Consider the following 20,825-nt stretch of genomic DNA (forward strand, 5'->3'; position numbering starts at 1 on the left):
AGATGTCTTGTACTTGGAAAGCGTGGTCTGCAGGGGCGTTCCTAGACATTTTGGGGCCCGGGGGCACAGTCCCATTTGGGGCCCCTCTTATGGGGTGGGAGGCGAGCGAAGCGAGCCAAAGCAGGTGGGGGATTTGGGGGGGACCGCTGTAACTCTCTAACTTAAGAGTTCAGTTTGGTTTATAGGTATTACAGTTTTTAATTTTTAGCTCCCTAGTATACTTCATTCTCCAGCTGAGGTCTACATAGACACCTGGAAATCTACCGAAGAGGTCCAGGTGTCTGCTTTTGCAATGACACGATGAAGGAATGTCCGGCACGTTGTACATTAAAGACACTGTAACATACTGCAAGATCATCAGGCATAAACTATTTGCAAGTCCATTTGGTAACTGGTTTGTAATGTGTACTGAAAACTAGTAAACCTATTTTAATGCTCATCACACCTCCCTGTGTAACACCAATGTATAATGTGAAGATGTCTTGTACTTGGAAAGCGTGGTCTGCAGGGGCGTTCCTAGACATTTTGGGGCCCGGGGGCACAGTCCCATTTGGGGCCCCTCTTATGGGGTGGGAGGCGAGCGAAGCGAGCCAAAGCAGGTGGGGGTTTGGGATTTGGGGGGACCGCTGTAAGCCACCCCCCCCCCCCCCCCGCCCCAGGAAATTTTTAGAATATGAGCAATTGAAGAATCATTTTAAAGGCACTTGTAAATGCAAATTTCAGACTGTATTCTCTCCCTAACCCACACATGACACTGACACCCTTGCCCTAATCCCGTTATCCAGGGCTGACCCAAGCAACCTTCAATGGGGTCACCGTCCCCCTGGGTTAAGCAGAAGGCCAGATTCATTGAATTATTTGAATGTGTATTATCTGGGCTAATGGGGCCATTATGGGGGCCCTCAGAGGATAATTACCCTAGGACCCCTTTAAGCAGTAATCAATTGCCTTAGGTCGGCCCTGTCCTTAACCCAATCAACGTTACCCATCCTCCTCCGATCCGTATGAGAAGGTCTATAATTGGCTCTACGATTGGGAGGGGCCGCCCCTGGAGAGCCTTATTTCTTTTACATATCATTTTTGTTACATTTTTTGTTCACAAAATTGGAAATTGGGGCCCTTTAGTGGGCCCCAAACATTCGGGTCCAAATACAAATGGGGTCCTTGACCATTTTGGGGCCACTAGATTTACCTTGTCCTGTCATAGCAGCAATGGTTAAATTTGCATTTTGGGGGACCCCTCACTTTGGGGCCCGGAGGGTGATTTCAAACAGCCCCCATCCGCCGCCCCCGATCAGGAATGACACTGGTGGTCTGTGAAGACTTTTAAAAGGTAGGTGGCATCATATACAGTAGTTATGTAATGATTTCGATATAAAAATCTCTAAGCTCAACCATATCCCTGGATGTCGAAAACTATGAGAACAGTTACTTGTCTATGCTTGAAATCCATGGATATGATCCTTTACATGACATATTGGATTAAATGTAAATCTAATGAGGGGAGGAGATAATGTTGTTTAGGTATCATGTTAGCCTTGAATCCACCATTATTTCCATTATTTTAATTACACAACATCTTAGAGGTATTGCTCCATAATATGATGGATCTATACCTCGTTTAGCTTTTGTTATAATGATGGCGTGATGCCATCATTATAACAAAAGTCTTTTGTCCACAGTTGAATTTAAATGAACAGCTTCTAGCCAAGGGGACGAAATGTTTCATCATTTGAAAATGATATCATCTTGACCGAGAGCTGAACTGTTACTGTTACACGATGATAAATTGACAAATTGACCATTTTTGGATTTTGTAGACTCGGCGGCGGTTAGACTTCTAAAGGGCATCGAAAATCTAAGCAAAAGTTGTCTTACAGCGAGTAACTGCTTTCCTATGCTTTTTTGACATTTTAACGGATCTACTTAATTCTGTACTTGTACTCTTTGCTTTAATGTTGGTTTTTTAACTTTCTTGGTTAGTGTTGCATATTCCTTTAGATCTTTGTAATTTTTTTCCCATTTAAATCTGAAGTGCATAATCAGGTGCATAATCAGGCTGTTTTGTGTGTTTACAGTTTATCTGAGCTTGATGGCGCGCTCAGATGTGCTGGAACCCAGCGTTGCCCTTGCCTCCCCTACCCTCCCCTACATACCCCGCCCCCACCCAGGGTGGACAAACAATTGGATCCACTCGGATTTAATTATTATAGATATTCCATTCAGGTTCAGGTGATCATTTAGCTCTTTCCTAAACCATTCATGACACCCACATTAAAGGTTGTGATGGATATTCAAAATTTCTCTTAGGGAGAGAATTTATACTTGATCAAGAATTAGACAAAATAAATATGAAGTTTACACTTTAGTGGAAGTTGGCTTGATAATTTTAGTCGTTTTGCACTACAGCACCAACTTCCAGCCTCATCTGATTGATCAGGGTCCAAACTTGTGCTTACAGAAGAAATTACTTGTGCCAAAAATGCAATGTATTGGGATTCAGATTCAGTTAATGTTTCATGAGCATTCGTGCATTCAATTATGTGAACATAATGACACTATTGCAATGAAAATACCTGTACAGAAGGTTAACATTAAATATCTTTAAAAATATAAAAACTAAGTATGTGTTAATAATTACAGATATTATAACTGTTTTATTAAAACTTTCCATGTAAGAAAATGCTACATGATTATAAATCTAAGATTTACATAAGCAACAACTGTACTAATGTAATAGTAATTACACAATTCTTATGTCTCTTAGAACTGAGCTCTACGCCAGTAATCCTTATAGCAAGTCTACATAACTGAAGCTACACACATCACAAAATAAAAAAATCACTGTATACATTCTACAACCTCTAATAATTAGCCTTACTACAGAGTTCTAATCTAAGATACAAGTCAAGTGATACAGGCGTCAGTCCATATTCACTCGTTTAGGTAAAGAGCAAATATGATTGAATATGTAGGCAGTAACTGTTCCATCTACATCTGATCAGTGGCCGATGAAAGGTTCCAAGGCCTCAAATAGCAAAGACCTTATGGTGGCTAGTCATAAGTAGTGCTTGTAACTTCCAATCACCAACTGGTACTGAACAACTAAGCCACTTGAGTAAAAAGTAAAAATTCTTGCATTGAGTAAAACGCCTTTTAAATATGGGCAACAGAGTTATCAGCAATCTAATATTTATTTATGAAGAGTTAATCAATATGCATACATCTTTTTGATGTTGGATGACTGAACCGTTATTCATTTCAATTTTTTCTTTTTGGATTCCTAATGTCTATATAACTATTGCATTGTGTGATTAGCTGAAATCCTTAAATTTCAGGAATATAATGATCTCTCTTCGACAGAGAAAAACTTAGGTTGAGTAAATCTAGCTTTCATTGAAAATAATGGCCACAGTATGAAATTCAGCTCTCTTTTTATACATACCAAGGCCTGAGATCTATATATTAATCTGATGATCTGATGGAAAACAATTACCGCACAAAGAATTAATATCCAACGAATATATAACTACATGGGTGGGCTTGCAGCTATATATACATACATACTCAGTGACTTTCTACTTACGTACGTTACACTAATCCCGTACACTGGATAGAACAATTCATCTGACCATTATCACTGCTACTACTACTACCGGCAACTGGTACCTACATCTAACCTTTGGCTTTCCTTAAAGGAATCAACGTTGAATACAATCAACAAATGCATTTACATAGCAGGGAAGTCATCTCTGGTTTCAGCCTGACAGACAAAGAAATAGTGGTATTCGCAGTCTTGGGCCATGGCAAGGTAGTTGAGCTCCTTCTTCAGGAGGACGCAGGTGCCGGCTCTGTGAGACTTCGTTGGTGTGTCGAAGATTCCCCAGATGGATCTGAAGATTAACAATGTATCAATATGAGGAGTGTTTTCTGCTATAATATGTATTGCAGATTGGGAATTTAGTGCTGAAAGAATTTAACAGCTTATAATCTGGATCACATTTATTCCAAGAGGTCAAACATGAAAGGCAGCAAAACTACCTTATAAAACACAGACCTTCAGAGAGAATGAAAAAACCAAGAGCCTAGAAGGGATAAAGAGTTTACAGCACTACGGAAACAATGGAATTGGCTACCTTTTAAGAGAAGGAAAAGAGTTGCAGAAAAGACAGCAAACAACTAAGAAGATAACTCCAAGCACAAAAACATATATATAAAAAAATCCAGTAAATGCTGACGGTAGCACAATGATTAGTTGTTTGGTGGGTGTACACAGCTATCAGACTGGTGAAAGAGGCATGAACTCAGACTTTCATGACAATGAAAGGAGGGCAAAGTTATGGAACATTTAACTTCTTGGGTGTTACATTGGCAACCTCTGATGTGTAAGCTTTTGAATTTAAGAAAAATCCTCTGGGGCTGCAACCAGCTCCCAAAACAAAACAAAGTTGTACCTGCGGGAAAGAGAGGACCTGCCTTTGGTTCCTTAAGAAAAAAAAGAGGGAGAACTGTAAGGCAAATAAAAACTGACTTTGTAAGATATGACTGAACGCCCAAGATTCTTTCTATGAAAACACGAGATACGATACCAAAAAAAGAAAAAAATACATAAAATCTCACTACGACGTTCATTTTTGAACAGTTGAAGATACTTCAAATCCTGAGGCTTCTATTTTGGTTCAACAGGATTTGAAATTCTTATTTCTCAACGTTGAAGAAAAACATACAAAGTATACTAAAAGTCACTGGTGAGTAACAAAGTCCATTATTACAGCAAAAATGAAATGGAAATGAAGCACTGCCAATATGCAGCTGCGCTTGCGGTCACAATGAGGCCAGAAAACCAATGAATTTAGCAAAGGCCTTGAGAAAAGCTTTATCCATTCAGTATACACATTTGCCATTACCCATTATAAACAAATGAAAACCTTCATGCTACCTATTCCCTGTTTTTCTTCTTGATTCCATTTAGGCCTGTCTCCCATGAAACTGTCCATGTCTATTATGTTTAATATGAAAATATTAAGATCAAAAATTATCCAAACCAGCTACATGAATAGTTTTTACAATTTACTTAGGATGACGAAAAAGATTATGTCCAGATCGCTCAGCATGAAAGAGAGACAACCAAAAACGGGCGCACAGGTAAACAAGAAGCGTGAGTGAAATTATTTTGACAGAGGGACAAATTGTTTTTAATGATAATTTGACAAGAGGGAATCTAACATTCTCTACTTTTAATCAGCTTTCTGGTTCCTTGGCCCCACCGGAACCCTTGTCGCTCTCACAAGACTATCTTAACTCCGAGATAAATTTTGTTTTTGCGTCTTACCTGTTAATCACGACACCGTCACTCCATTTCCACGCATCTTTCTCCGCCTGATACTGCCCGTCTACCCAGAGTTCAGACACTGCAAGATAAAGGTCAGTCAGTGCCATACGAACGGTTATCTTTCAGCTTACTGGAAACTGCTCTATGATCTAGAAACCTTTCATGCGAGTAATAGCTTTTGAATTACTGAAATCACCAAGTATTAAACTTATTAGGAATCAAAACTAATTATCTTAATGATGTTGGGAATGCCAAGAAAATACTTGACTGATAAAAATGGCAAATTATATAAGAACACAAAAAATGAATAGGCCTCTCGTGTATTTCGATATATGACCATTCAGGAAGATCCAGATGACACGGAGATCTGTTTGAAAATGAAAATTCTCACTTGAAAGCAGTTTTTTTGCAGCTTTATTTTACTTAGTAGGGGAAAACTATATATTAGGCGAGCTTGTAAGGTCAAGACTGTATTTTAACATGACAAATCCTCTCGCAAAGTCATATCATTAAATAACTACAAGATTAAAACCCTGGTCATTTCAAACTCAAGAATATTGTCACTGTGTGTCTGCATATGAAGAAGAGACGCCTAATTTATTCGCACATACGAAGAGTTTAAACTCACACTGATTGCTCTCCTTGTCATAGAGTCTGGTAAGGTGGTTTGCGAGGTCGTGGAGGGTCAGAGAATCCCGTGGACGGGCCAGGTATCCTCCGTGAGTTTGGCAGAAGTCGCGCGCTGACGTCACACCGCTAGCTCTGTCTGTTACCACGTAGTAACAGATGCTGCCCACTCTTTCAAATCTCGGCGGACATAGAGGATCTGTTGTATAAAGAAATGTGTCATGATACATAACTCTGGTTAAATACTTAATGAAAGCATACGCCACTTGCCCCAGAGAATAAATGACAGTCGTATAAGGTATATTATATATATATATATATATATATATATATATATATATATATATATATTATATATATATATATATATATATATAGAAACACACTCGACATCATAGACATTCTACTTCTGCTCTATATAAATGTGAGAATATTTTGCATAGCAACGGTAGGAACAAGAAACACTACAAAGTTATGACTGTGAATTAAGTCCTTTCATATTTGAACATAAAACTGTCATGTATTTCCTAATCATGTGCGGTCCTGAATCCCTCGTTAACAATAAATGAAATATCAAATATCGCACAAATCTACTAATCATTTCAAGCCCATTGTTGTTTCATAGGTTTTCTTGAATCTTTTTATATATCAACTCCATCTTCTTGATATCTTGGCACAGTGTGTTTTAGGCCCTCCGGTCATTTTGGGCAATATAATGAAGTACCAGAATTTATTAAGGCAATTTACTCTTGACCTTTTGCAATTTCCTCGACATTCGTTAAAGATACCCGAACACCTGTTCTTGGCTTCGCTAAATAGTTAGGAAAGAAACCTCACCCACTCGTTTCTCTCTCTGTCCCAAACTTATGAATGGGAGAGTGTACTACGATACGGCTTTTTGCGTTTTACATATGCAAATTATTTTATACATTAAAGTGTATCTGTATTTCATTGTTTTGAGAGATTATTATAGCCTCATGGTTCATTTACGGCATTCAGAGACAGATGAGTGGACCGTCAGAAAATGTTCAGGTATGTTTATTTTGTCCCCCGATATGCAGAAACGTCTGAAGTCACCCATAGCTGCAAGTAGACGTCCATCCAACTGTATCAGCTATGGCAAACATCTTGCGGTATTGTCATCGTGGATGGCGCAATGCATTTGCATTACGGCTATTCGCTGCATACAACACGTTGAAGGTAGTCATTGGGCTAAGAATATTTCTAGAAAGATAAGTGACAATCTCTTTAAGGGTCGCATTTAACATACGTGCACCGAAACAGGACTGAATTATTTTAAAATTCTTTTTATCAAATTGACAATTATATAATTCTGTGGAAGGATTTGCTGAAAATTCTTTTTTTTGTATCGCCGCAAAAAAAAAAAATAAATAAATAAATAAAAAGCGACAGTGGGGTGACTACTGCCATAGGGAGATGAAAGGCCAATATTGCTCCTCCGATGGCTGACATCGCTACTTTTACCATCGCTTCCTGAGCCATTGGTCCCGGTCATAGACAATGCGCCATATACAATACCATACCTTGCTAACAGAGGATAGTCATTGCCACATATCTGAAATATCTCATAATCAACACTGACCCATTACCACCCCATTCCATGGTAATAAATAAAAGCATACATATATAAAAAACATATAAATGCTTATATGAAAGATACTGAATTGGATATGATCATTGTCGGTAATTCAAGAATCAAAAGCCATATCGTAGTACAATATTAATTCATAAATTTGTGACAGAGAGAGAAACGCTTTAGCGAAGCCAAGGACAGGTGTTCGGGTATCTTTAACGAATGTTGAGGAAATTTAAAAAGTTCAAGAGTAAATAGACTTAATAAATTCTGGTACTTCATTATATTGCCCAAAATTACCGGAGGGTCTAAAACATGCTGTGCCAAGATATCAAGAAGATAAAGGTGACAAAAATAGTCAAGAAAACCTTTGCGACAATGGGCTTGAAATGGTTGGGATTACCTCCCCTTAAATAAAAAAAATTTCTTCCTTTAAGGTCTTTGAATTACCAAAATATCTTCATGCTTGAAATCCAGGCAAATGATGCCATTGGAGTCCATACTTCTACTGAATTCCGAACATTTTAAGAAAATAGAAATGGCCGAATTTACGGCTTTAAAGATAAACTTAATGTCCGGAATTCAAAGAATTCAAAACAAGAAATAAATGTATTGAGATATGTCTAATCATTCAGTTAACTGAAGTGATCGACTTCATACATCACTGTATAAAATGTCCGAATTAAATAAGTTACATAATTCACATGTCAAAGTTATAAATATTCAGTTAACTGGAATGTCCGGATTCAAAACATCAAGGCAAATGAAATAACCTGACTCGATGCATTCAGTTACCCATAATGCCATGATTCAGGCATTCAGGCATTCAGGTAAATAGAAATTCAAAGAACATTAAGATATATGAAATGTCCGGTTTCTAAGAATTCAAAGAACTGACAGGAATAAATATTCAGGTATATGAAATATCCGGTTTCAAACCATTCAGTTGCCTGAAATGCAAAAATTCAAACATTCAAGTATATGAAATGTCCGGTTTCAATATATTCAGTTGCTCAAAATGCTAAGATTCCAACATTCAAGTATATGAAATGTCTGGTTTCAATATATTCAGTTGCCCAAAATGCCAGGATCCAAACATTCAGGCAAATGAAATGTCCGGTTTCAGATCATTCAATTGTCTGAAATGCCAGGTTTCAGACATTCAGGGTTGATGAAATTGTCCCATTTCAATGAGTTCAGTTACCTGAAATGTCTGGATTAATATTCTCAGGTAAATGAACTATCCGGTTTCAATACATTCAGCCACCTGAATGCCAGGATTCAGCCCTTCAGTGTTGATGAAATGTCCGATTTCAAAGCATCCAGTTGGCGGAAATACCTACATTCCAAAATCCAGGGAAATGAAATATCCGGTTTTAAACCCTTCATTCAAGTTCACTGAAATGTCAGGATTCAAACATTGGAGTAAATGAAATGTCCGGTTTCAATTCATTGCCCAAAATGACAGAATTCAAACATTCGGGGAAAGAGAAATGTCCGGTTTCAAACCATTCAGTTACTAAAAATGCCGAAATTCAAACATTCAGGTAAATGAAATTTCCGGTTTCGAGCCATTCAGTCACCTGAAATGCCATTATTCAGACATTAAAAGTAAATGAAATGTCTGGTTTCAAATCCTGAAGTTAACTGAAATTCCAAGATTCAAATATTCAGGTAAATGAAATGTTGTCTGCTTCCAAACCATTCAGTCAAGAGCAGTCCCAAGATTCAAACACAGGTATATGAAATGTCTAGTTTCAAATCCCACAATTAATGGAAACTCCAGAATTCAGACAATCAGCTACTTAAAATGTCCAGTTTCAAAGCATTTAGTGACCTTACACGGAAGGATTCAGACCTTCAGGTAAAGGAACTGTCCGACTTCAAACCATTCGGTTACCTGAAGCATCAGGAGTCAAACATTCGAGTGAAAGAAATATCCAGCTTAAAATCATTCAATAACCAAAAATCCCATTATTCAAATATTCAGGAGGGCATTTCATTCATATTTGAATAATGGCATTTTTGGTTACTGAATGATTTTAAGCTGGATATTTCTTTCACTCGAATGTTTGACTCCTGATGCTTCAGGTAACCGAATGGTTTGAAGTCGGACAGTTCCTTTACCTGAAGGTCTGAATCCTTCCGTGTAAGGTCACTAAATGCTTTGAAACTGGACATTTTAAGTAGCTGATTGTCTGAATTCTGGAGTCTCCGTTAATTGTGGGATTTGAAATTAGACATTTTATATACCTGTGATTGAATCTTGGGACTGCCCTTGACTGAATGGTTTGGAAGCAGACATTTCATTTACCTGAATATTTGAATCCTGGCATTTCAGTTAATTGAAATGCCAGGGCTGTAAACATTTAGGTACAGTAAGTTCCAAAACTGAAGCGACAAATTTCAGAGAATTTCGTTCGAAATTCACTAACTGGCAACTACAACTCGTAGCTGAAAAATATTTTTTTTTTCTACAGTGAAAGCTCTATCAAGCAAAATAAAGCTAACATATGATGCACAAATATCAAATCTATGATATTTATAACAATCATAAGAAAAAATTTGGGTAATAGTAATTATTTTAAAGTATAACAATTACTTCAAACTATAGAAACGAAACAATTTGAAATTCTCGTTCAACACGGGATTACCAACATTACCAATGTATATTTCGAGCAATGTGGAAACAAATATTTAATATTATAGTGTATTATCAATTATTTTAGCGAAGATGCATAAAACCATGCAAGTATCAATAGAATGTGAAGGGAAAATCTCCGCGACATTAAACATAACCATGAATGCACCTAGATTCAATGGAGAAGTTGGGGGTGGTTGGTAGTTCTGATTCTAGCTTCTAGGACCGAGCATAAAACACCATCTTCGAGAAAGGCTCTAACCTCTGCTGCTACCTTCAGGTGACTAGGCCTAGTTCTGGGCATTGCAAGGCTTACAATGCAGGGCCACTGTCTGTTATTTAGGCAAGAATAGAACCTTCAGGACCGACACCAGGACCTGTCCTTGCACCTGGGAAACAGACTCGCTATATAAAGAATAAGAAAGTCGGTCGCAAGCAACCAGAACACCCGTAAAATCACCATCTAGTTGAGTAGGGAGAAGACAGACCCCAACCACCCCTTCCCCCCTCTACCTCTACCTCTACCCACAATACTAACTCCATCTTTTTCACTTCAACCTATTACCTCAAATCTTCGAATCATCCCAACCGTGAAATTTAAGACTGAATTTGCGTAAGTGGACGTATGATAAGGGAGTGATATCACCCAAATTCATATTTCCACTGACAACCAGTAATCAGTTCGATCCAGACAAGTATCATTGCATAACAGAAATTTATGAGTTTTTTGGGGATATATATATATATATATATATATATATATATATATATATATATATATATAAAGAAGCACCCGAGCATGACCAATAGGCCTAGTGCTCGATTCTTGAAACAGACCTCTGGTTATTCCTGATAGATAAAAACTTCCTGATAGAGAGAGAGCAGAGAGGAGAGAGAGAGAGAGAGAGCAGAGAGAGGAGAGAGGCATAACAGGGGATACTCGAATTAAAATAATGCTCGCCAAGCATATTCACACTCCGGATCGTATGGACAAGAATAGTCTCACTTATGCACTGAAAAAAAAAGGTGGAAACCTACGAAAATACTTGTTTGGTGCGACCCTGAACGCAATTCCGCATGCAAAAATTTGCACAATCGAGAAATTCCATGAAATTATTACCTAACAAGCTGGAAAATATATTTCCTTGATTCTTGAAATAGGCCTAACCATGTAACCAACGCTAAACGGGCACATAACTTGGATTTCGTTTTTTTTTTATTTTTTTTTTTTAATTTTTTTTTACACCAACTTGTCTTATTTATATTTCATTTAATCAGATGCTAAATTTCTCTGTGCTTTATCAAAAGAAATCATAATAACTTTCGATATAACGCTATAAAAGTAGAAAGTTAATTGACAAATATTAGGCCAATGCTTATGCACACGGTTCCTGCTGCCACTCTATGGTGAACACTTCATATCACACTTTGGAAGCCGCAGATGTTTCTTTGGGGAAATTCTTTTTATTTTCTATTAATAAACAATTACTGAACTAACATTGATCATTTACTGGGGAAATACTTTGTGCACTTATACAGTTAATCACTGATACGTATTATCAGATAAATAGGATGACAATAATTGGAATAAAATATACTAACTGGCAACCCCACAAGTTTCTAAAGAAGTACGATCAATTCTGAGATTTGTCGCTTCACTTCTGGAACTTACTGTACATGAAATGTACTTAAAAAAACATTCAGGCAGATTGGGAAGGTTGGGCTCAGTTGGGGGTAGGCGATTTGGCGCAGCTTTTTAGGAGCCAGCTGATTTGGTACTGGGTATTTGGGTAGTTAGGTAACTGGAGCGTTTGGATTTCAACATTCTGATGACTGAACTGTCCTATTTTTATGCGCTTTGATAGTTGAAAACCATGATTCAAAGCATATAGATAACAAAAATGTCCGGATCCAAGTAATAACTTCAACGTCTGGATAGAATTTTAAGTTTCTAATTTTAAATGGACTTTATCGGATATAAAAAAATATATAGGTTAAACAGCATCCAATGTGTCATAAAAGCAAAAATATTAATCAAGATTTTAAGATTCATATTTACCTGGCTTCATATCTTCCAGGATCACAGGCGCCGTCCCATAAAACACTTTTGGCGCAAAAGTACAGCTTTGTCAAAATTCTAACTTACATTTGTTCTAATTTTGTGAATTCATAACAGTTTGAAACTTCTGGTTTTGCCAAGTCCTGTCATTGTCGAGGTTCTATCATTGCCGTGATCTGACCGTCCTGATTTCTAATTCTGTCTAGAGTTCAGAATTGTAATATGTACAGTTCGGGCTTTATACTTGGCAGTATTTTTATCTGTCTTAGTTTTGCCATTATTCCGGCTCACCCAGTCTGTTTGTCAACATGTAATTTACAGAGAAGCTCAACAATTGTTACATTATAATATGCCTGATTAACAATTTTTCCATACAAACCATCATCAGCAAGCAACAATAAATTAGTTTTTGAGATGGATGGCTTTTCTTGTGATATTGACAAATGAAGTGGACTGTTCTGAGCATAAAAAAAAAAAAAGTTTGTGTTCGCCTACGTTTTGATTTAAAATAAATGACTAACTTGGTTGCAGAAATATATACTATATTAAACGTACCCTGATGAATATCAAACGGAGCCTCTGTGGTGCCGTTTCCTGTTGTATTATCGAAATCGGTAGACTGGTCGTATCCATCAACGTCCCCCGATCCGTACTCCCTTTGAGGCTCCTCCTGGTCTGGCCCTCCCTCCGCCTTCTCTTTGTTCAGGTTCGTTTCTCTCAAGTCTATCTGGAAGTCGACAAACTTCTTCCCCAACACAGAGACGTCCCTCTGAATGCCCGACACTTCTCTCCGAAGTACGACGACTTTTTTCATCAAACAGATGATGATTGTGTCGCCACGCTCACAGTTCAGCCCATACTGTATCGCGGTTCTCGCATCCCTCTCCGGGTCGGGAACAATTTCGGCAGTGCCGTTGCTCTTCTGGGCTTCCAGGAGGAGGTCCACCTGTTCCTGTAATTCCTGGATTCTGGCCTCCGTCTGCCGACGACGGTCTTCCAGGTATTTTCCAGGACCCGTATGCATAATCGGCGGCAGCCTCTGCAGTGGCATTTCTAAATTCAGAGGACCCACTACAGTGGTCGTCTCGTAAGGAATGTGGGCACTCGGGTTGAAATCGTCCCCGAAATCAATTCGGCGGTCTTTCTGTGCGGTGGTTCTGTTGGCTGGCTTTGCGGTCTGTTCTTCGGTTGGGGCGGTCTGAACATAAACACCACAGACCGCAACAACGAAGAAAAGCCAAAGAGTCCTCTCGAACCAATGCATGGCGTTGCCGTCACTGAAAACACTTTTCAAGGGAAACAATACGAATTTCTCAGTAAAGTAAGATTGTACAGTGCACGCGTCAGGTATGACCCGAGACACAGGAAGACAAAACTACGCTGGTAATCTTTGCCCTGCGAAGGCAAACTGATCGAATCGTTTTCCGGGGGACGCTGAAGTCGGCTGCTGCAGCTGCAAGAAAGGAAGAGCGACGATGAGTCAACGTATAAAAACAAATGAAAACAAATCAGTTTCATTCCCACAGAAGATTGCACAGCCGGGCTCGACGATTAAAGGCTTCGTAGAATCAACTCCGGGCATCGCCCACCCCCTCCCCAGCTGAACCGTCTACCCCCCACACCCCTCGTCACACAACTTTCCATGTCTGCTTAATCTTTAACCATTTCGCATAATAAAACAATGAATTTGTCCAAACTATAAATTCAGTCGTCCGTTCAAACACTCTTCACAAAAAATGACTATAACATTAGCAACGAAGTGTTAAGAAATTAAAAAATACATAATAATAAAAAGGAGAGATATGGACCAGCAAAATAATATCAGCAAATTGAATAATTCACGGTAATCTTCCCTGCTCTTGAAAATGTGCCCTTTCGCCAAGTTGACAGCTAAAAAAAGGAGCAATTACCTACCACTCCCTGACACGCCATTTATATCCCCCCATCTGCTGCTTCCTCAATTAAAGTCCTAATTGATAGCTAGCGGTGACTCACGACGACGATTATCTGTTGCGTATTAATGCGCGGCTGATTGACAACCACCGCAAGTATGTGCAATCAATAAATCAAAAAGCATCGTCGTTCAAAGGAGAGGCCTTGGGAAAGACTTGATCACATCCTAGGATGGGCAGAGAGAGAGAGAGAGAGAGAGAGAGAGAGAGAGAGAGAGATGATACATATTAGGGCATTTCAATCATATTGTATTGAATGATCACAATTACACTCTTCTTCTACATTAAGGACCTCTCTCTCTCTCTCTCTCTCTCTCTCTCTCTCTCTCTCTCTCTCTCTCTCTCTCAATTTGCTCCTTCTTTTTATGAGTAATTGCCTTTGAAAATATCAATACTGTAAGTAAACAACGAGTCTAAACTAGTATAACTGAATAAGCTCAAGATTACTACAGCAGCAATATATATAAAAAAAAAAATCCACGTATCAAGCATAATCTCCAGTGGATGTGTAACACCGGAACAATCGGGCAAAATTCGTGTCTAAGCTGTAATTAATGTGTTCTGTGAGCGTTTCCTCCCTTCTGCTTGAATGATTTGGAATTCTGTGGCAAGTGCTGCCCGCCCTGATTCACTTCACATCTCATTCAAGATGGGAGTCAGATCTCGTTCGTTTTCAGTTCCACTTCGTCAGGGCCTAGGAGAGATTCCCGGTATCTGGGTGTTTTTATTTGATTATTTAATAGACAATAATATGTATTACACACACACACACACACACACACACACACACATATATATATATATATATTATATATATATATATATATATATATATATATATATATATATATATATATCGAGCGTCCTGAATTTGTTGGTTCCATGGTTCGCGTCCTTGAGCTGACGAATTTCTTATCGACTAAAAAATTCCCCTTCGGTTAACATATATGAAAATATATTAATTCCAAGGTAGAGCGAATTAGATATTAAAGGACATTTGTAGCTCGATGTATGTATATGCATGACGGTAATGTGATATGACTCATGTACATTTATATATATATATATATATGTATATATATATGATTAAATCAAAGCACCCAGATATACATGCATACATACATACATACATACACATATCGGACTCATCTGTAAATAACATTACCATACACAGGGAATCAGTAAAATCAAAAGAATTCCCTACTCTTTACTCCATAAAGATACATTCGTCAGTTTTTAAGTCACACAGAGTTCTAGGAGTTAAGTCAAATGAGGCCTTAAGAGGCTTGCTAAGCAATAATGCGAAAATAATTAGCTGTTGTACCTCACAAATTGCATGGGAGAATGTTTACAATTGGGAGCATAGGGTGGGGAGGAGTCTAAATTCTGTAATTAATTCAAGGACGCTCTCTCTCTCTCTCTCTCTCTCTCTCTCTCTCTCTCTCTCTCTCTCACAAGGGGTAAGGCTGTTATTGTAAACAACATATCAACAAGCATTCCTACCGAAATATATTTAAGTCGTATTTGGTCCATTGTCGTTTGGTCATTTCTTTTATGGTTGATTCTATTGTCGTTCCTTTCATGACACTTTAAGATTAAATTTTCCCGATAATCCTTCCATTTAAATTTACGTGTAAACTTGATTTTTCAAAGTCTTATATCACACTTGGGAAAAATATCTAAGCACAGATCAGATATGGTCGTCTGGATCTAAGCACAGCATGAGCGAAATATGAATTTACATGGATTTATAACTAAATAAGAACAAATATTTACTAAGACGAGACAGATTCGTAAAGATTGTCATGTCACCTCTTGTGAAAAGGTCGCTCATTCATAAGTGTTCGTTGGCAGCGAAATTTGCAATGCTATTGTCAGTGTTGCTTAAAGTGGCACTGCGGTGTTGGTTTGGGGTCCGCTTTTAGTGTGCAATTTTTTGCAACGAGGTAAGTTATTAAAAAAAATTGCTCTCTAAAACGGTAACAAAGAGACTTATTCTACAGTATTTACAATGGTGAGTTCCGTACCAACCAAAATTGTGAATAGCTATCTCAGGGCTTTCCCACTGCTCTCCGCCCTACAATACGATGACCCATTATACTTCCCTTCAACTGACCAGGACAAAGCTGGACAACATAAAGCAAAAACTGATTTCAATGATTTCATGCAACTGCGTTTATTACGAAGAAATCCTCCGTAGTCTACTGCTATAACCATATATAGTGTGGCACTTCTCTTTATAAAATGATTTCATTACTGTTTAATTCTTTCATTAATGAGCAGAGATGGTAGAGTAGTTAAGGCGTCTGACTTGAAATCAGATGGGATCCTTCCGCGTTACGTTCGAATCCTACTCACTGCGAAATGTGAAAGTTTCAGAAAATGACTCCGCCCTCCCACATGGCACTACTGACTGAAACTGAGCGAGAAACAAATAGATTGCAAATAGAAGAGGCTGTTAAGTATAAATCGAAACGGCCTGGATTAAACGTTCAAAGGAACAAGGAGTTCATCCTCCCTTCTTCAAGGAAGCCACAAGACAACTGTGAGATTCCGAAAGGAGAAACGACCGACACAACACCCTCCAATACGATAGAAAATGCTGACGGTGCAGTGGGACCAAATCAAAACTATTGGCCAGAGACGGAAATCACGCCTTCGCTCACATCCTTGGTTGCACACCGTGGTATATATAAGTCATGCTCTAAGGAGAGAAAGAAATGCCCTTGCTGCTAACCAATAGAAATTCTGCACTCCACTGACGTCATACTTTACATTTAAGGATTAGCTCTGAAGTCCACATATCGTAATAAAAACTGAGTATGCCAACTTGCAAGACGCCGCCGATAGGCGATTAATTGATTGAGTATGTCTACTAAAAATGGCGTCACAACATCTAGGTTATTGACGCCATAATAAATTTGAAAAGAAAACTAAAATTAAGTTTTAAAAGAATTTCATATAAAAATATCTAAAAATTTGTGTATATATCATTTATTCGAATATATTATCAATATTTACATATACTTTACATGTATGATTTAAATTTTTGTTGAGGTGGCACGCCTCCCACATAAAGATATATAACTGCTCTATATTACAATCCTCACCAAGAATTTTAGCTAGAATGAAATGACCTTCTCTGTCACGCCCCCACGACAGGAACCTATGTCTCAAGGCTGGGACATTCGACCAACAAATGTCTCACAGTCAAAGGCCCAGTACAGACATCGCAAATGGAGGATCTTCACGGGACATCAAAATCCCACGAGCGAGTCTTGTTTATCCAATCCTCAATCTGCACAGCATCGTTTCTTGCCTCCTTGGCACATAGGAATATGATCAAGACGACACTGACGTGTTAAGGTGCGTCCACACGGTCGAACAATGTCCGACGGACAAACATTGTTACAAGTTAACAATTGTCTGTCGGTCTTTGCCTTGTGAGCAGAGTAAAAACAGTATTATACAACCTCATCTGGTACCACTGTTTGTTGCCAGATCTATTTCCATCGTTTCAACGCTTATGACGTCATCCTGCTTCGTCCATGATATGGTAATAATGTATGTCCGTCGGACATTGTTCGACCGTGTGGACGCACCTTTACCGTACATTATTTGGTTCCTTATGATATTTCCCCAATGGAACTGCCAACCCTTTTCAATTTTCTGACCTACTAGAGGACATAAATCCCTATATGGCAGTAGGCACCTTCACCTTCCGGGTTCTGGGAAGGTGACTGCTGACTTTGCTTGCTGGTCAGCCTGCTCGTTCCCGACCACCCCAATGTGGGAAGGCACAAAACAAAAATTAATTTCTTTATCACTTCTTTCCACTAAAAGCAGCCATTCCAATATCTAGAATCAGAGGGTTTAAAGAATTAAAAGATTCCAACGACTGCAGAACACTTCTAGTCACAATATATGGTAAAACTATTTCCATTATGAATCAAAATTTCCTTTTAATCCTTTAAAATTGCACATATTTTTGCTGTAAAAATGGATGCAACAGATGATAATCCCTGCGTCTTTCTATATCAGGGAAGGCCACTCCAAAGCCAATGCCGGCATCTAACTATGAGCCATCTGTGAAAACTGTAACGGATTTATGTTGCGAGGAATGATCTAAAAATATTTACCGCATGGCCTCACTGGACAATTCTGTCTCGGTAAAATGAAAATATCTAAAGAATTTTACCTCTGGAAGGTTCCATGGGGTGCTAACTGAATATCTTGCTGGGAAAATCTCCATCCTCGGCGAATGGTTGAGGTTGCTTGGGGTGATTTCCATAAAACTGCCAATGCATTTCATTTCTCATACAAATGTTCGTTAAAGAGTTAGGGAGCTTCTGAAATCTGTACCAGCTCTGAACTAACAGACGCTGGTAACGAAGATCCAGGGCATCTCACTAGCATCTACAACCATGCTCTCAGTGCGACACGATTTAAACGCTCATGCACACAATCTTACTCCTCCATGAATTAAATTGAGATCTGTAAGGCTATTTGGCTTTGCAGAAGCCAAATTAGTTAATTTCGAAAAGAGTTCGAGTGCATCCATGAAGCGTGGGACAGAACTTTCAGCATATTCATTGCTTTCAAGCATTTTGTCGCGATATACTTCAGATGTGGAATCCAAGTGAGCTTGCTATAAAAATCAAACCAAGAAACCTTGTTTCACCAAAACATGGAAAACTCTGCCTATAAATGAACAAATCTGGATCAGGAAGTAATCCTCTTATATGGCAAAAGTGCATGGTTACTGCTTTACTAGCAGAAAATCTAAAATCATTCATCTCAGCCCACTTTCCAATGATTTATCAATGCAAAGCTGAAGGTGGTGTTCACCCACTTCCATCCTTGTTGCTGCAAAGGATACCGAAATGTCAACGACAAAAAGCGTTTATGTCTAATGGAATTATTTTGTAAATCCCAGTGATTGCTAAGGCGAAGTAGGTTACACTCAGAATACTTCCCTGTGGTACGCCTTCTTCTTGATTCAATACAACTGACATTGTTGCTCCAACTTGAATCTGAAATAATCTATTTTTTTAAATGCCTTGATAAAAAGAGGCAAATTGCCTCTCAGGTTACAAGTATGAAGGACCCTGAAATTGCCATATCTCCATGTTGTATAATAAGCCTTCTCAAGATCAAAGAAAACAAAACAATGATGTGATGCTGCTTGTTAGTAAAAACTTCTCAAATAGAAGATTCCATTCGAACTAATACATTAGTTGTGGAGTGCATACATCGAAAACCACGTTCCAAGTTCCACATCAAATATGTGTTCCTATTTTTTCCATGATCTTACAGCCATGAAGTCAGTGCAACAGGACGCTAAAACTCTGTCTTGAATGGGTCTTTCCTTGGTTACAAAAATGGCAGTAATTTTAACATCTCCCTAAGCTCAGGGAAGACATATTCTTTGAAAAATCTGTTAATAAAGTTTAATATGAAAAGTTTGGTATTTTCAAGTTAATCACTGAGTATGTTGTGTCATTCAGTCATGTAGCTGATTCATTAAATATACTTCAGGCTGATTCAAATTCCCTCAAAGTAAATGGTACATTATATGGTTCATTCCTTAATGTATTAAAATCAATTTCGACCTGTTCCATTGGCCTTCCTTGAGCTGAATAGGACTATCACCATTTTTCTTTGCAACATTAGCAAAATGATTAGCAAACTCATTTGCCAATAACCGGGGATCTGCTACTTCACAACCATTGAATTGTGATTTATATAGATTTTTGGCATTATGCCAAGCACTGGGGCAACTAAGGCCATTCAGCGCTGCAACGGAAATTGACAGTAAAAGTTTTGAAAGGTGTAACAGGAGGAAAACCTCGCAGTTGCACTATGAAACAACTGTTAGGAAAGGATAAACAGTAAGATGGAAGAAAGAGAATATGAACGGAGGTACGGTAAAAGGAATGAAAGTAGTTGCAGATAGGGGGCGAAGGGATGCTGCAAAGAACCTTAAGTAATGCCTATATTGCACCGAATGAGGTGCATTGACGGCACTATCCCCCTACGGGGCAACCATTGAACTTGATAACTGGAGGCTGACAAGGAGTATATTAACCTGCTATTTCCTCTAAAACTCTTCCAAACTAAAGTCAGGAGAGTTTTTCTTTTATATTTAGTTAAGATATGAAAATTATCCAAGATTCCTTTTATGACTTTTTACTTTCCATACGGAAATGAGCTCTTGCTTCTCGAAATTCAACACATGTATCATTCCCTTGGAGTCATCCCAAAAGGCATGTACTGCACATTCTGCTTCATCTCCTCCGAGATGCGATAATCCCTTTAATATTTCCCTTTCCTTTGATGAGGCAGATTCTGCAGTCAGCTTTCCCCGACCTTCAGATGATATCTTAGGCCCTCGGACAACACACTTCACAAAGTCTCTATCTAATCAAAACTATCACAACTAGATTCTTCCAGATCAAAAGTCAAATATTTATCATAAGAGGTTTCAAATATTCCTGGTCCTATTTTACATATGTTTCTCCTCAATTTCCCTTTGCGCTGTACTGGAGCATAGGCCTTCCGTGTAATCACACTATAGGGGGTTTCTATGATTTTTCCAAACAAAGGTTGTCAGTGGAGGT

At 38.4% G+C, this 20,825-nt stretch overlaps 1 protein-coding gene across 1 annotated transcript in view; it reads right to left on the reverse strand.

The window, feature by feature from the left end:
• Positions 1 to 2,628: 2,628 nt before the first annotated feature.
• Positions 2,629 to 20,825, reverse strand: part of LOC135205614 (uncharacterized) — a 141,333-nt gene continuing 123,136 nt past the window's right edge. Inside the window, exons 2-5 of the mRNA XM_064236406.1 lie at positions 12,809 to 13,706; positions 5,961 to 6,158; positions 5,333 to 5,411; positions 2,629 to 3,893 (exon numbers count right to left, since the gene is read on the reverse strand). Coding sequence (XP_064092476.1) covers positions 3,731 to 3,893; positions 5,333 to 5,411; positions 5,961 to 6,158; positions 12,809 to 13,517 — 1,149 coding nt within the window. The 5' untranslated portion in view covers positions 13,518 to 13,706 and the 3' untranslated portion in view covers positions 2,629 to 3,730. The remainder of the gene's footprint in view (positions 3,894 to 5,332; positions 5,412 to 5,960; positions 6,159 to 12,808; positions 13,707 to 20,825) is intronic.

This window comes from Macrobrachium nipponense, chromosome 24 (genome assembly GCF_015104395.2).
Source record: "Macrobrachium nipponense isolate FS-2020 chromosome 24, ASM1510439v2, whole genome shotgun sequence".
Taxonomy (NCBI): domain Eukaryota; kingdom Metazoa; phylum Arthropoda; class Malacostraca; order Decapoda; family Palaemonidae; genus Macrobrachium; species Macrobrachium nipponense.